Source organism: Meles meles, chromosome 7 (genome assembly GCF_922984935.1).
Source record: "Meles meles chromosome 7, mMelMel3.1 paternal haplotype, whole genome shotgun sequence".
Taxonomy (NCBI): Eukaryota; Metazoa; Chordata; class Mammalia; order Carnivora; family Mustelidae; genus Meles; species Meles meles.
The window spans coordinates 129,660,669-129,677,100 of NC_060072.1; the positions used below are offsets into that span (position 1 = coordinate 129,660,669).

The following is a 16,432-nucleotide window of genomic DNA, read 5'->3' on the forward strand; positions in this document are numbered from 1 at the left end:
CAAAATAACCCAGGAGGAAAAAGTGTCCCCCGTTACTAGGCACACAATGTCTGTGCATGTGAAAACTGGCATGTAGGTTCAATGTTAACTAACGAATGACAAAACATCTTGTGGTGACGAGAGTTAAAAAAAAAAAAAAAGTTCTGTTTCAGAGACATCAAAACAATTTGTCTTATATTTTTACGTTTAAAAAATAAAGAAATTTTTTCCTGCAGTTTCTCCCTCTCCCTTTAACACATTTTGCCCATTCCCTAATGCCCACCCCTCTGGCAAATATAGTTTGTTCTCTTTACCTAGAGGTCTCTGACATTTGTTTATTCATTTTTTTAGTACTACACATATGAGTGAAATAATGTGGTATTTGTCTTTCTCAGTCTGACTTCTTTCACTTAGCATTATACCCTTTAAGTACACCCATGTTGTTGTAAATGGCAACTCTTAATTCTTTTATATGGCTAACACACTCACACACTACATCTTTTTTATCTATTCATCTATTATGGACACTTAGGTTTCTTCCTTGTCATGGCTATTTTAAATGATATAGCAATAACTTAACGGTTCATTTATCTTTTAAAATACTGTTTTTGTATTCTTTGGGTAAATTGCCAGTATTGGATTTACTGAATCATAAGATATTTCTATTTTTAATTTTGAGGAAAATCCATACTGTTTCTATAGTAGCTATACCAATCTGCCTTCCCACCAACAGTACACAAGGGTTCCTTTTTTTTTTTTTTTTAAGAACATCCTGGCCAATACTTGTTTTTTTCTTGTCTTTTTGATTCTAGCCCTTTTGACAGGTGTGAGGTGATATCTATTGTTTTTCTTCCCTGTATATCCCAAATGATTAGTTGATGTTGAACATCTTTTCATGTGTCTGTTGGTCATCTGGATTTCTCCTATGGAAAAATGTCATGACTTGACAGTGAGGACCTGAATGGCCAGGTCCTCTGCCCAATTTTAACTGAACTGTTTTTTGAGTGTTGAGTTGTAGTTCTTTATATAGTTTGGATATTAATTCAGATGTATCATTTGCAAATATCTTCTCCCATTCATTCAGTTGCGTTTTTGTTTTTTTGATGGTTTCCTTCACTGTGCAAAAGCTTTTTTTTTAGGCTTTATTTTGCTATTGTCCCAATAGTTTATTTTGCTTTTATTTCCCTTGCCTGAGATTTATCTAAAAGAATGTTGCTAAGGCCAATGCAAAGAAATTATTGCTTATGCTTTCCTCAGCATTTTATGGTTTCAGGTCTCACACTTATATCTTCAATCCATTTTGAATTTATTTTTGTGTATGGTGTAAGAAAATGGTCCAGTTTTATTCTTTTGCATGTAATGTCCAATTTTCCCAGAACCATTTATTGAAGAGACTGTCTTTCTCCCAATGTATACTCTTGTCTCCTTTTTCATAGATTAATTGACCATATAAGCATGGGTTTATTTCTGTGCCCTTTTGTTCTATCTGTGCAAGTATTTTTGTGGCAGTACCATACTGTTTTGATCACTACTTCTTTGCATTATATCTTGAAATTCAGGGTTTTATCTCTTAGTATTGTTCTGTTTTTTTAAGACCGCTTTGGCTATTCAGGGTCTCTTGTAGTTTCATATAAATTTTGGTATTATTTGTTCTAGTTCTGTGGCATTCTTTTTTATTTTCTTCTTTTTTTTTTTTTAACTTATTTGAATCAGAGAGAGGAATAGAGAGAGCACAAACAGGGGCATTGCAGAGGGAGAGGGAGAAGCAGGATCCCCGGTGAGCAAGGAGCCTGATGCAGGGCTTCCATCCCAGGACTCTGAGATCACAACCTGAACCCAAGGCAGGTGCTTCACTGACTGAGCCATCCAGGTGCTCCTAATTTATTTTTAAGATTTTATTTATTTACTTGAGAGAGAGAGTACAAGACAGGGTAAGAGCAGAGGGAGAGGAACAAGCTGACTCTGTGCTGAGTGCAGAGCCCAATGCAGGGCTCAGTCCCACGACCCTGAGATCATGACCTGACTGAAACCAAGAGGCAGGCACCCAACCTACTGAGCCACCTAGGTGTCCCAGAAAGAAGGCATTCTTATAGACCTTCTTGAAACTCTAAGCTTTTTATATTTAAAGAAGCTACTGCTTTTGTGCAGAAATTGCTATTAAGCATTCAAATTTTCAAGTTCAAAAAGATTGAGGGAAAATATAACTGTGTATTTAAGAAGCATTGCTTGTAACACAGCTTCAGTGCACACATATTCAAAAGCTACCTTTTAATCCTATTTGTGGGATGTACTATGAACTTGGCAGAAAATTCAACTAAACATAAATACAAATAATTTGTATCCTATTATTTCTGATTAAAAAAATGAATACATAAGCTTTCACACTCACACACAAACACACTATACCAGAAAAAAAAATCTGACATATTTACTGCTTAAAAATAAACCTGATTTCCCTTTGAGGTATAAGCTAATCCCCATTTTGGAATGTTCTGAAAGCTACCCATAAAGGAAATACTCCCAGTGTTCCAGGTTTCATTATGCTGTCCCCGAATAAAGCAAAATTAAGTCATAGTAGTACTGCAGGTATATCCAATGATGTTATTAACCTGGTTTCAAATCTATGTACCCAAAGGATCATCCTGACGTAGTGATTTACTGTCTGATTTATGTAAATACGTAATTTTAATATTTCCATCAATATTGAAAAAAAATTGTTCGTTAGTGAAAAATACTAGTTTTTAGCTTTGAGACAAATGAACAATAAAATATTGGATTGGATGTTCGTAAAAATCAAATCAATACTGAAAATAACAAAAGAGCATGTGAAAGCTAAGTTCCCACCTTATAGATAAAATCAAGAAGGTTATATTTTTAAAAATCATCTCAATTATGAAAATAATAAAAATTTTAATTTTGTTTTTGCTCTTATTTAACATTTTTGGTTTCTTACCAAAGTTACCCACATTCCTTGTATTATTATTTATTGACACTCATCATTTTATTCCATTATAATGCTGCTAAAATAGGTTTCTACTTTTTAAATTTAAATATCACATTTTATCTCCTTTTCAGATGTGGACAAGGATGGAAAGGAAATCGATGCCACATCAAGGTTAACCCTTCCCCTGCAGATTTCACATACACTCAGAATAGTAGGTGATATTGTGACTAATTGCTTAAATTTGGAATTTTAAATGTTTTCACTGCATATTTATCTTTTTAATTGGTTTGAAATTCCAGATATATGGACTTTCCTGGGCATTGGATTAGCTTTCCTGGTGATTCATATTATAGTCGCAGTTGTGTGTTTTCTTGCAAACAGAAAAGTACCAGTCAGGTAAGTGATGCCTTTGATTGCTAAATAAAATATACTGTGGCATAACAATTTTCTGAAACATTTCATTTCCTTCGTTTTTCTTTCACTTCATTTACATGCAGGTAACTTTAGTGTTTCTATGCTTTGTGGATTTCTTTCCTTCTGGGCAGAATGTAGGAGCTACTTAACAATAATCATTCTTCTTTTTTCAGTAAAAAGCCTTAAGTTAACTTTCCACATTGTGTTAAAAGCAGTTTTGATGAAAGGGAATGTGGCATTCTCCACAGATTAAGAGACATGAGAGTATCAGTGTCCCACTTGCTGGTGGCACCTGGGGAAGGCAACAGAACTGCAAATGAGATGCTTTCTTGGCCCTCCCAGTAAACTCTAAACATCAGTGTTTCAGGTCAAGACTCCCAGGTTCTAGGTAATATACAGAACAGAGACCAGGAGTTGTTGTAACCAAAAGAACTCATGCAAAACTAAGAAGATCCCAGTTACTGGAGGGAGAGAGCCCAAGAGGATAGTGGAGTAGGAGGATCCCAAGCTCCCCTTCTCCCCTCCTAGATAACAGCCACATCAGTGCAACTAACCCATAAAATGACACAAAGACTGGCAGAACAGGTTCTGTACAGTTAATTCTAGAGCATCAGCGACATCAAAAATGGTGGGAGGCACAGAGAAACAGTCAAGAACCAAACTCCCACAAGAACCAAACTCCCACAAGATTAAACTGCACTGGAAAGACCAGTCCCCATAACATTTTACTCCAAAAATGAGCAGGGCCTAACTTTTGGAGTTTTTATAACTAGCAGAACTTAAAACTGGGTACTTTAAAAATCAGTAGGCTTTACTTTGGAAGAGCTAGAAGGCAATAGGAAACTGAGTTGCCATCCTTAAAGACAGAACATAACAAACAACCCAGCCAAAAGATAGCAAAGCAGCAGCAATCTGAAAATTACTTGGGGCATGCATGAAGTAGATTTCTTTACTAATCTCAGAATGCATGCTGCAAGGGCAAGGATTTTTAGGAGATTTATCTAAGAACATAAGAACTGGTGGGTGACATTTCTACCCCCTGGCAGCTTAGACAACCAGCACCTTCAAGAATGAGCATGAACACTCATTATCTAGCTTGCTAACACTGTACAACCTACCCCACATTCTCCTATGGATCCGGGCCCATCATACCCACCCAGCTGGGCAGGAGTCATTCCAAAGCAATGACTGTCAAAACTCATTCTACAAGTAGCCCTGCTAGGAACTAGTGACATTCCTCACCTACCCTGCTAACACCACACGCCCTGCATTCTACTGCAGACTAATCCCATCCAACCTGCTCCACTGGGGAAGAATCCCTCCATAGCAGCTTCTGACAAGTATCATCCTGCAATCAACTATAATAGTTCAAAGCACCACTCCAAAGTGACTCCTGTCCTGGGGAGCTGGGGAGAGGGGAAGACAACCATACACACCAGTTCCACTGCAGCCCCAGCAGGGGACTAGGGATAGACATCTGAAATGACTGCCAACACCATCCACCAACAAAAACCTCATGGGGAACAGCACAAGGAAAAAGCCCTGTAGTTCAGGGCCACTGCAACCCCAATAGACTGGAGGCAGATATTTGGTCTCAGGGAAGACCCCACTCACCAATGAAAACCTCTCAGGAAATGATGCAGGAAAAGTGTCCTACAATTTGATGCTACCACAGCCCCAGCAAATGGGCTGATGGTAGGCATTTGGTCTGAACCAACTTAAAAGCCCTAGGTAACCACGGATTGGCCCTTCAACAGCACAAGGATCATACCTTACCCAGAACAGAGAAAGGGGGTCATTGTAGCCAACTGGACAGAGGGCAAACAAGGCTCAGCTACAACAGGATGCATGCAATACGTAAAGGAAACGCCTCTGTAGTGACTGGCTCTGGTGAACAGGGAGCAGTGCTCTAAAAGGCACCACAGGACCTCTTCTTTGAAGGCCACTAATTTTAAATCAGAAGACATAACTGATTTTCCTACTATAGAGTAATAAACAGAGAGACTTAAACAAAATGAGGGGACAGAAGACTAGATCACAAATGAGAGAACAGGACAAAATCACAGCAAAAAGCTAAAGGAAAAGGAGATAAGCAATATTCCTGATAGAATTCAAAGTAATGATCGTAAAGAACTTACTGGACTAGAAAAAAGAATGGAGGATCTCAGTGAGACTTTTCACAAAGAGATAAAAAAACATAAAAAAGACCCAGAGATGAAGACCTCAATAACTGAAATTAAAAATACACTAGATGAAATAAACAGTAGATTAGAGGAAGTAGAAGAACACATGAATGACCTGGAGAACAGAATAATGGAAAATAACCAGGTGAATAGCAGAAAGAAAAAGAGTAATAGAAATTGAGAATAGGTTAAACAAACTCAGCAACAACATCAAGTGTAATAACATTCACATTATAGGAATCCGAGAAGAAGAGAAAGAAAAAGGAGCATAAAATCGATTTAAAGAAAAAATAGCTAAAAATTTCCCTAATCTGGGGAAGGAAACAGAAATCTAGATCTAAGGGGCAGAGAGAGCCCCAAAATCAACCCAAGGAAGTTCACACCAAGCCACATAATTATTAAAATGGAAAAAAGTAGTGATAAAAAGATTTCAAAAGCAACAAGAGAACAGAAGACAGGTACCCCATAAAGCCTCTTAGCTACTCTTTTAGCAGAAACTTTGCAGACCAGAAGAGAAGGGCATGAACCATTCAAAATGCTGAAAGGAAAAAAAAATCTATAACCAAGAATACTCTATCCAACAAGGCTATCATTCATAATACAGGACTGATAAAGAGTTCCCGGACAAACAAATGTTAAAATGCTCTTCACTGTATTGCATGGAGTACTGGATATGGTGCATAAACAATGAATTTTGCAACACTGAAAATAAGTAAGTAAATAAAAAAATGTGTTTATCACCACTAAACCAGTCATACATGAAATGTTAGAATAGAGTCTGATGGAAAGAAAATGTAAAAATGGAAGATAAATTTGAAAAGAGAAAATTTTCGGAGCACCTGGGTGGCTCAGTGGGTTAAAGCCTCTGCCTTCGGCTCAGGTCATGATCCCAGGGTCCTGGAATCGAGCCTTGCATCAGGCTCTCTGCTCAGTGGGGAGCCTGCTTCCCTTTCTATCTCTACCTGCCTCTCTGCCTACTTGTGATCTCTGTCTGTCAAATAAATTTAAAAAAAAAAAAAAACCTTAAAAAAAATTTTTCATAAGCAAATACAAACATAATAAAAAGTATCAGATTTGGAGCAACTGACTTGCTTAGAAGAACACACAACTTTTGATCTCTAGGTTACGTTCGAGCCCCAAGTCGGGTGTAGAGATAAATAAACTTTAAAATAAACAAACAAACGTACATACTAATCACATATAACACAAGTGCAGAGGTTAAAACACAAAAGCAGTAAAATTAATTATATCAATAAACATTAGTCAAGGAATTAAAAGATGCAAAATATGATGTCATATGCATAAAACATGGAGGGGGTAAGATTTTGTGCTTTTAGAATGGGTTCCAACTTCAGCAACCATCAACTAATGTAGATTTCTATATGCATAGGATATTATACATCAACCCAATGATAACCACAAATCAAAAACCTATAACAGATATGCAAAACATAAAGAGAAAGGAATTCAAGTAGATCACTAAAGAAAGTCAGCAAACCATAAGGGAAGAGAGCAAGAAAAGAAAGATACAGTGAAGAACTATTCAACCAACCATAAAACAACAAAATGTTAATAAGTACATACCCATTGCTACTTACTCTGAATGTAAATGAACTAAAAACTCCAGTGTTGGGGCGCCTGGGTGGCTCAGTGGGTTAAGCCACTGCCTTCAGCTCAGGTCATGATCTCAGGGTCCTGGGATCGAGTCCCGCATCCGGCTCTCTGCTTGGCAGGAAGCCTGCTTCCCCCTCTCTCTGTGCCTGCCTCTCTGCCTACTTGTGATCTCTGTCTGTCAAATAAATAAATAAAATCTTAAAAAAAAAAAAAACTCCAGTGTTAAAGATTTTATTTATTTATTTGACGGAGAGAGATCACAAATAGGCAGAGAGGCAGGCAGAGAGAGAGGGGGGAAGCAGACCCTTGCCTACAAGAGACTCACTTCACATCTAAAGACACATGCAAATTGAAAGCAAAGGGTGGAAAAACATTTACCGTGCAAATGAAGCAAATAAGATTAAATAAATCTTAAAGACTGTACAAGAGAATGAGGACAGTGCCCAATGATAAAGGGAACAATCCAACAAGAGAATATAACAACTGTAAATATTTACACACCCAACATGGAAGCACCTAATACATTTAAAAAAAAAAACCTATTAAGAGATATTAAGAATTAAACTGACATTAATATAATTAATAGTAGGGGACTTTTAACACCTTACTAACATCAATGGATAAATCATCCAGACAGAAAATCAATAAGGAAACAGTGGCTTTGGAAAGCAAATTGGACTAGATGGATCCAACAGATATATTCAGAGAACCCCATTCAAAAACAATAGAATACACATTGTTTTCAATGGCACATGGGACATCCTCCAGAATAGATTATTAGGCCATAAATCAAGTCTCAGCAAAATCAAAAGAAATGAAATCATATCATGCATCTTCTCTGACCACAAAATGTATAAATCAATCACAAGAAAAAAAATCTGGAAAGAACACAAATACATGGAAGCTAAATGACACACTATTAAACACCAAATGGGTCCGAAAATCTCTGGGAGGCAGTAAAAGCTGTTCTAAAAGGGAGGTTTATAGCAATATAGGTCCACTTTAGGAAGAAAAATCTCAAATAAGCAACCTAACCTTATAACTAAAGAAACAAGAAAAAGAAAAACAAAGCCCCAAACCAGTAGAAGGAACAAAATAATAAATATTAGAGTGTAACCCACAAGAGAGCAGATCAATGAAACCAGGTACTATTTTTTTTTTTAAATATCAACAAAACTGATATACCTTTAGCCAGACTCATCCAATGAGAGAGAGGACACAAATACATAAAATCAGAAATGAAGAGGAGAAATAACCACTGAAACCACAGAAATACAAGCAATAATAGAGATTTTGAAAAGTTATATGCTAACAAATTGGACAACCTAGAAAAAATGGGTAAATTCTTAGGAACACATAACCTTCAAATCTAAATCAGGAAGAAATACAAAATTTGAATTGAGAGGTTTTTTTAATCATGAATGGATGCCATACTTTATCTGATGATTTTTCTGCATTTATGGAGATGATCATATGGCTTTTATCCTTTCTCTTGTTAGATTGAACACTACCAATGAAATTGAATCAGTAATCAAAAAACTCCCAACAAACACAAGTCCAGGACCAGATGGCTTGAAATGTGAATTCTATCAAATATTTAAAGAAGAGTTAATACCTATTCTTCTCAAACTATTCCAAAAAAATATAAGATGAAGGAAAGACTCCGAAATTCACTGGACAAGGCCAGCATTACCCTGATACCAAGACTAGATAAAGACACTAGGAAAAAAGCAAACTATAAGGCCAATCTCTCTAATGAACATAGTTGTAAAAATCCTCAACAAATATTAGCAAATCAAATCCAATGATACATTAAAAAAATCATTCACCATGATCCAGTGGGATTTATTTCAGAGATAATAGTGGTTCAGTATTTACAAATCAATGTGATCTATCACGTTAACAAGAGAAAGGATAAAAATTGTATCATCATCTCCATAAATGCAGAAAAATCATCTGAGAAAGCATGGCATTCATTCATGATAAAAAATTCAATAAGATGGTTTTAGAGGGAACATACCTCAACATGATACAGGCCATATATGAAAACAAAACAAACAAACAAAAAAACACAGCTAACATCATACTCTGTGGTGAAAAACTGAGAGTTTGTCTCTAAGACCAGGAATAAAACAAGGATGTCCACTCTCACCAGTTTTATTCAACAAAGTACTGGGATTTGTCTGATTGCTAGGATAGGCCACAGCAATCAGACAAGAAAAGAAATAAGAGGCATCCAAATTCTTAACAAGTAAAACTTTCACTATTTGCAGATGCCAGATACTATCTGTAGAAAACCATAAATATTCCACCACAAAACTATTAAATCTGATAAATGAACTCAGTAAATTCACAGGATACAAAATTAACATATAGAAATCTAATGCATTTCTAACACTAATAATGGAGTAGCAGAAAGAGAAAGTAAGAAAACAATCCTATTTACAATCACACCAAAAATAATGAACTACCAAGAATGAACTTAACCAAAGTGAAAGACCTTTACTCTGAAAACTCAACAAATTCAAGAAGGAAATTAGAGGACAGAAACAAATGGAATGATAATCCATGCTCATGAATTGAGAGAACAGTGTTATATTGTCCATACTACCAAAGTAATCTACAGATTTAAAGCAATCACTTTCAAAATACCAACACCATTTTTAACAGAACTAGAATAATCCTAAAATGTTATATGACACCACAAAAGACCCCAAACAGCCACAGTCATCTTGAAAAAGAAGAAAACTAGATGTGTCACAACCCCAGATTTCAAGCTATACTACAAAGCTGTAGTAATCATGACAGTATGCTACTGGTACATAGATTGATAGAAAAGAATAGAGAGCCCAAAAATAAACCATGCTTATATGGTCAGTTAATCTACAACAAAGGAGACAAGAATACACAATTAAGTCTCTTCAATAAATGGTGCTGGGAAAACTGGGCTGTTACATGCAAAAGAATGAACCGCGACCACTTTCTTATGCCATACAAAAAATAAACTCAAATGGATTGAAGATCTAAGTGTGAGACCTGAAGCCATCAACTCTACAGGAAAACACATGCAATGCTATTTCTGACACATTTTTCTAGATAGTTCTCCTCAGGCAAGGGAAACAAAAGCAAAATTCAACTACTGGGATTGCATCATTAAAAAAGGCTTTTGCACTGCAAACGGAACAACTGAAAAAACAATAAGGTAACCTACTGAATGGGAGAAGATCTTTGCAAATGATACATCTGATAAAGAGTTAACATCCAAAATATATCAAGAACTTAAATAACTCAACTTCCAAACAACAACCTGGTTAAAAATGGGCAGAGGATCTGACCTTAATGTCAGGTCATGACATTTTTCCCAAAGGAGATATCTAGATGGCCAACAGACACATGAAAAGATGTTAAACATCAACTAATCATTAGGGTAATGCTTATCAAAACCACAATGAGACACCACCTCACACCTATCGGAATACCTACGATAAAAAAAGACAAAAAATAACAAGTGTTCACGAGGATGTAGAGAATGAGGAACCCTCACACTGTAGGTGGTAAGGCAAATTGGTACAGCTACTGTAGAAAACAGTATGGGGTTCCTTAAACATTAAAAATAGCATTACCCTATTATCCAGTAATTCCACTAGTGAGCAGTTACTCAAAGGAAAGAGAAGAACTAATTTGAAAAAATATACATATCTCTATGTTTACTGCAGCATTATTTACAATAGCCAAATTATGGAAGCAACTCAAGTTTCCATCATAGATGAATGTGGTATATAGGCACCTGGGTAGTTCCACCAGTTAAGCATATGACCTTGATTCAGCTCAGGTCATGATCTCAGGATTGTGAGATCAAGTTACCAATCCAGCTCTGCACTCAGTTTAGAGTCTGCTTGGGATGCTCTCTGTCTCCTTCTCCCTCTCCCCCTGTTCACACTCTTTCTTACTCTCTTACTCTAAACAAAATCTTAAAAAAAAAATGTGAGATATACACACACATACATACAGTGGGATATTTCTCAGCCATAAGGAAGAATTAAGTCTTCCCATCTGCAACAACATGGGTGGATGTAGAGGGTATAATGCTGAGTGATATAAGTGATATATGATTTCTCTCATATGTGGAATTTCATTAAAAAAAAAAAAAGCAAAAAGACCAAAAAATAAGACTCATATACAGAGAACAAACTAATGATTGTACGTGGGGAGCTGGGTGAGGAATGGGTGAAATAGATAAAGGGGATTAAGAGTACACTTATCTTAATGAGTGCTGAGAAATGTGTAGAATTTTTTGAATCATTTTATTGTATACCTGAAACTTAATATAACACTTTATATTTTTCATATTTGAATTAAAAACCAAAACCAAACATAACAAAAAGTAAGAAGAGCTTACAATCTACATACATTGCCATTCAGGATCCTGGGAGCTTCCTGCCCAATATCCATCTTCCTATCACCCATATGGGATATAGGTCACCCCAGTAATGAAAATGATTGACTTTTCCATGAACTGAGCAAGATAAGGGCTCAGAATAAGATTTAATGACATTTCAAGGAATTAAAGAAATGCATCATCTCTTGCATGCGAGAATGTGTGATCAAAGACAGATCTCCACCAATACCAATGTGTCACTGAATACTGGATAACTGCATTTTCCTTGGTGGTATTTTTTGTATACTTGATGAATTCTTCTCTGATCTCCAGCCTGCAATCATGGTAATTAGCAGACACCAATCTTGGTATCATAAATTAAGGCAGTTATTATAGATCTATGGTGTTCATCAGGAAAAAAAAATGACATCTTCAATCTTATTACTATCAAGAACATCTTACTCATCTATTAATTCTTTAATTATTTCTTTTGTGCTTGAAATAGACCAGACAATGTGGATATAAACATGAATGAGAATCAGTGTGGACTTAAAGGAGTTTGTAATCTAGTGAGAAAGATATATGCAGTTTCTAAGTGAAATACAATTTTGTGCTAGAATGCACACATGTATTAGGATTCTCTAGAGAAACAGAAATGATCAGATAGATATTCTATTATTTCTGTGTGTGTATGTGTGTGTGTGTATGTATGGGTATATATCTTAAAATATCTTAATATATTAACATATAATATAGATATTGACAAATTATATAAATATATTGATCTTGATAGAAGATATCTTAAACATTTCTAAAAATAAGATGTATTATTTTACATCATGCTTATATAATTATACAAATGATACATAATATTAATGAAATTTTAATTATAGTAATTTAAAATATTAATATACTGAAATAGAGATTTATTTTAAAGAATTGGCTCATATAATTGTGGGGGCTGGCAAGCATGAAACTTAAAGGGCAGGATGCTAAGTTGGAAATTCAAGCAAGAGTTGATGGTGCTGGGAGATTGAGGCAGTGATCTAAAACCTCCCAAAAAACAAGAGCCAGGACCTGACAGATTCCCTGGAGAATTCTATCAAACATTCAAAGAAGAAATAATACCTATTCTCCCAAAGCTGTTTCAAAAAGTAGAAACAGAAGGAAAACTTCCAGACTCTTTTTATGAAGCCAGCATTACCCTGATCCCCAAACCAGGCAAAGACCCCACCAAAAAGGAGAATTTCAGACCAATATCCCTGATGAATATGGATGCTAAGATTCTCAACAAGATCCTAGCTCACAGGATGCAACAAAACATTAGAAAGATTATCCACTATGACCAGGTGGAATTTATCCAGGGATGCAGGGGTGGTACAACATTCCCAAATCAATCAATGTGATAAAACAAATCAATAAGAGAAGAACCACATGGTCCTCTCAGTTGATGCAGAAAAAGCATTTGACAAGATACAGCATCCATTCCTGATTAAAATGATTCAAAGTACAGGGATAGAGGGAACATTCCTCAACTTCATAAAATCTATCTATGAAAAACCCACAGCGAATATCATTCTCAATGGGGAAAAGCTGACAGCCTTCCCATTGAGATCAGGGACATGACAAGGATGTCCACTATCACCCATATTGTTCAACATAGTACTAGAAGACCTATCAACAGCAATCAGACAACAAAAAGAAATGAAATGTATTTGAATTGGTAAAGAAGAAATCAAACTTTCTCTCTTTGCAGATGACATGATCTTTATATGGAAAACCCAAAAGACTCTACCCCCACACTACTAGAACTCATACAGCAACTCAGTAATATGGCAGGATACAAAATCAATGTACAGAATTCAGTTGCTTTCTTATACACTAACAATGAAAATATAGAAAAGGAAATGAGAGAATCAATTCCATTTACTAGAGCACCAAGAACCATAAGATATCTGGGAATAAACCTAACTAAAGAGATAAGGGATCCATACTTGAGGAACTACAGGACACTTATGAAAGAAATTGAAGAAGACACAAAAAGATGGAAGACCATCCCATGCTCATGGACCAGAAGAATAAACATTGTTAAAATGTCTATACTGCCTAGAGCCATCTATACTTTCAATGTCATCCTGACCAAAATTCCACTGGCATTTTTCAAAGAGCTGGAACAAACAATCCTGAAATTTGTATGGAACTGGAAGAGACCCTACATTGCTAGGAAAATTTGAAAAAGAAAAACAAAACTGGGGCATCACGTTGCCTGATTCCAAGCTTTATTACAAAGCAGTGATCAGCAAGACAACATGGTACTGGCACAAAAACAGACACATAGACCAGTAGAACAGAGTAGAGAGCCCAGCTATGGACCCTCAACTCTATGCTCCAATAATCTTAGACAAAGCAGGAAAAAATATACATGGAAAAAAGACAGGCTCTTCAATAAATGCTGCTGGGAAAATTGGACAGCTATGTGTAGAAGAATGAAACTCGACCATTCTCTTACACCATACAGAAAGATAAACTCAAAATAGACACAAGACCTCAACATGAGGCAGGAATCTATCAAAATCCTAGAGGAGAACATAGGCTGTAACCTCTTTGACATCGACCACAGAAACTTCTTTCAAGATATGTCTCCAAAGGCAAAGGAAACAAAAGCGAAAATGAACTTTTGGGACTTCATCAAGATCAAAAGTTTCTGCAGCAAAGGAAACAGTCAATAAAACAAAGAGGCAACCCACAGAATGGGAGAAGATTTTCACAAATGACACTACAGACAAAGGGCTGATATCCAAGATCTCTCAAATTCAACACACACAAAACAGATAATCATGTCAAAAAATGGGCAGAAGACATGAACAGACACTTCTCCAAAGAAGACATACAAATGGCTAACAGGCACATGAAAAAATGTTCATCATCATTAGCATCAGGAAGATTCAAATCAAATCACATTGAGATACTACCTTACACCAGTTAGAATGGCCAAAATGAACAAGACAGTAAACAACAAGTGCTGGAGAGGATATGGAGAAAGGGGAGCCCTCTTACACTGTTGGTGGGAATGCAAGTTGGTGCAGCCACTTGGGAAAACAGTGTGGAGATTCCTCAAGAAATTAAAAATAGAGCTACTCTATTGACCCTGCAATTGCACTACTGGGTATTTACCCCAAAGATACAGATGTAGTGAAAAGAAGGACCATATGTACCCCAATGTTCATAGCAGCAATGGCCATAGTCGCCAAACTGTGGAAAGAACCAAGATGCCCTTCAATGGACGAATGGATAAAGAAGATATGGTCCATATATACAATGGAGTATTATGCCTCCATCAGAAAGGATGAATATCCAGCTTTTGCATCAGCATGGATGGGACCAGAAAAGATTATGCTGAGTGAAATAAGTCAAGCAGAGAGAGTAAATTATCATATGGTTTCACTTATTTGTGAAGCATAAGGAATAACATAGAGGACATTGGGAGATGGAGAGGAGCAGTGAGATGGGGGAAATCGGAGCAGGAAACAAACCCTGAGAGACTGTGGACTCTGAGAAACAAAATGAGGGTTTAGGAGGGGAGAGGGATGGGGGGTTGGGTGAGCCTGGTGGTGGGTATTATGGAGGCATGGAGCATGGGTGTGGTGCATAAACAATGAACTGTGAAACACTGTAAAAAATAAAATAAAATGGAAAAAAAAAAAAAAAGAAAAAGAAGAAGAAAGAAAAGTGCACCAGTAGGGGGACCCTGGGGAATGAGTTGATGGTGCTGGGTTGAGTCCAAAATCCACCAGGCAAATGTATCAGGCTAGAAACAAAGGTAGTACTTCTACATTGTAGCCCTGAGGCAAAATTCCTTCTTCCTCTGGAAACCTCAGTCTTTACTGTTAAAGCCTTTAAATGATTGAAAGGCCCACCCACATTATGGAGGGAATCTGCTTTACTTAAACTTGGCTGATTGTAAATGTTAATCACACCTAAAAATACCTTCATGGCAACATCTAGACTCGTGTTGGGTAAACATTTGGGCATTATAGCCTAGCCAAGTTGACACATAAAATTAATCATCACAATATGTGAACAAGTTGTCATATTAACACAACCAGTGAGAATATTCAAAAAGAACCCTAAATTTCACTCCTGTAGATATGTGTTGGACAGTCTGTACCATGGGGGCTATGGAGCGATCTCTTAGACAAATACTGTTGGCACTACACCACAACCTGAGAGCCACTTCTTTTTCTCTCTTATTTCTGTCCTTCAATTTTATACTTTCCCTCTATATCTGCTTTCCTTCCCATCTACACATTCTCCATGGGAGATGTCATTCATCTCCAAGGTTTAATGCTGTCTATAAGTTAATGGCTTCAAAATATCTTTCCCTTACTGAAATTCTCTTCCAATCTCCACATCCATACTATGCATTCAACCATTTCCTAGATTTCTACATAGAATTGTTTTCTAGATACACTGACTTTAACATGTAGGATATTAGTATCTGTCATTTCCATATCTGGAACCTATCTTTGAGGTACCAGAAATAAAGGGTAACTTTATTATTTAAGATGAAAAGCTTAGACATAACTGCTTATATCACCCTATCTGAACACACCAGAGCTCTTAGGTGACAATAACTCCTCTTGCAGAAGATTAACAAGAAACTGAGGGAAACTGGCTACATTCCTCAAATAAGAGGTTCCTAGCTGTCAAAGACTCCCAATAATTGGGGTCATCAAATACAACCCACTAAGGCTTGTAATAGAAGCAGAACCATTTATACTGTCATCACCCAATCTTTCATCTCTCTGGTCTACCCTAAGGAAAAGACTGGAAAGAAAAGAGGAAGAGGCATTCTTGGAGTCATTGTCTTTAGGGTAGTGCAGCATTTATGGTAAGAAGGTTCACCTCTTTCCAACGAAC

General features: G+C 36.5%; 1 protein-coding gene across 3 annotated transcripts in view; it reads left to right on the plus strand.

Moving 5' to 3' along the window:
- MALRD1 (MAM and LDL receptor class A domain containing 1) overlaps positions 1-16,432 on the plus strand; it is an 800,866-nt gene that overhangs the window by 757,431 nt on the left and 27,003 nt on the right. For all 3 annotated transcript variants that reach the window (XM_046012349.1, XM_046012350.1, XM_046012351.1), the window contains exons 38-39: positions 3,055-3,134; positions 3,223-3,319. In XM_046012349.1, the coding sequence (XP_045868305.1) occupies positions 3,055-3,134; positions 3,223-3,319 (177 nt within the window). The remainder of the gene's footprint in view (positions 1-3,054; positions 3,135-3,222; positions 3,320-16,432) is intronic.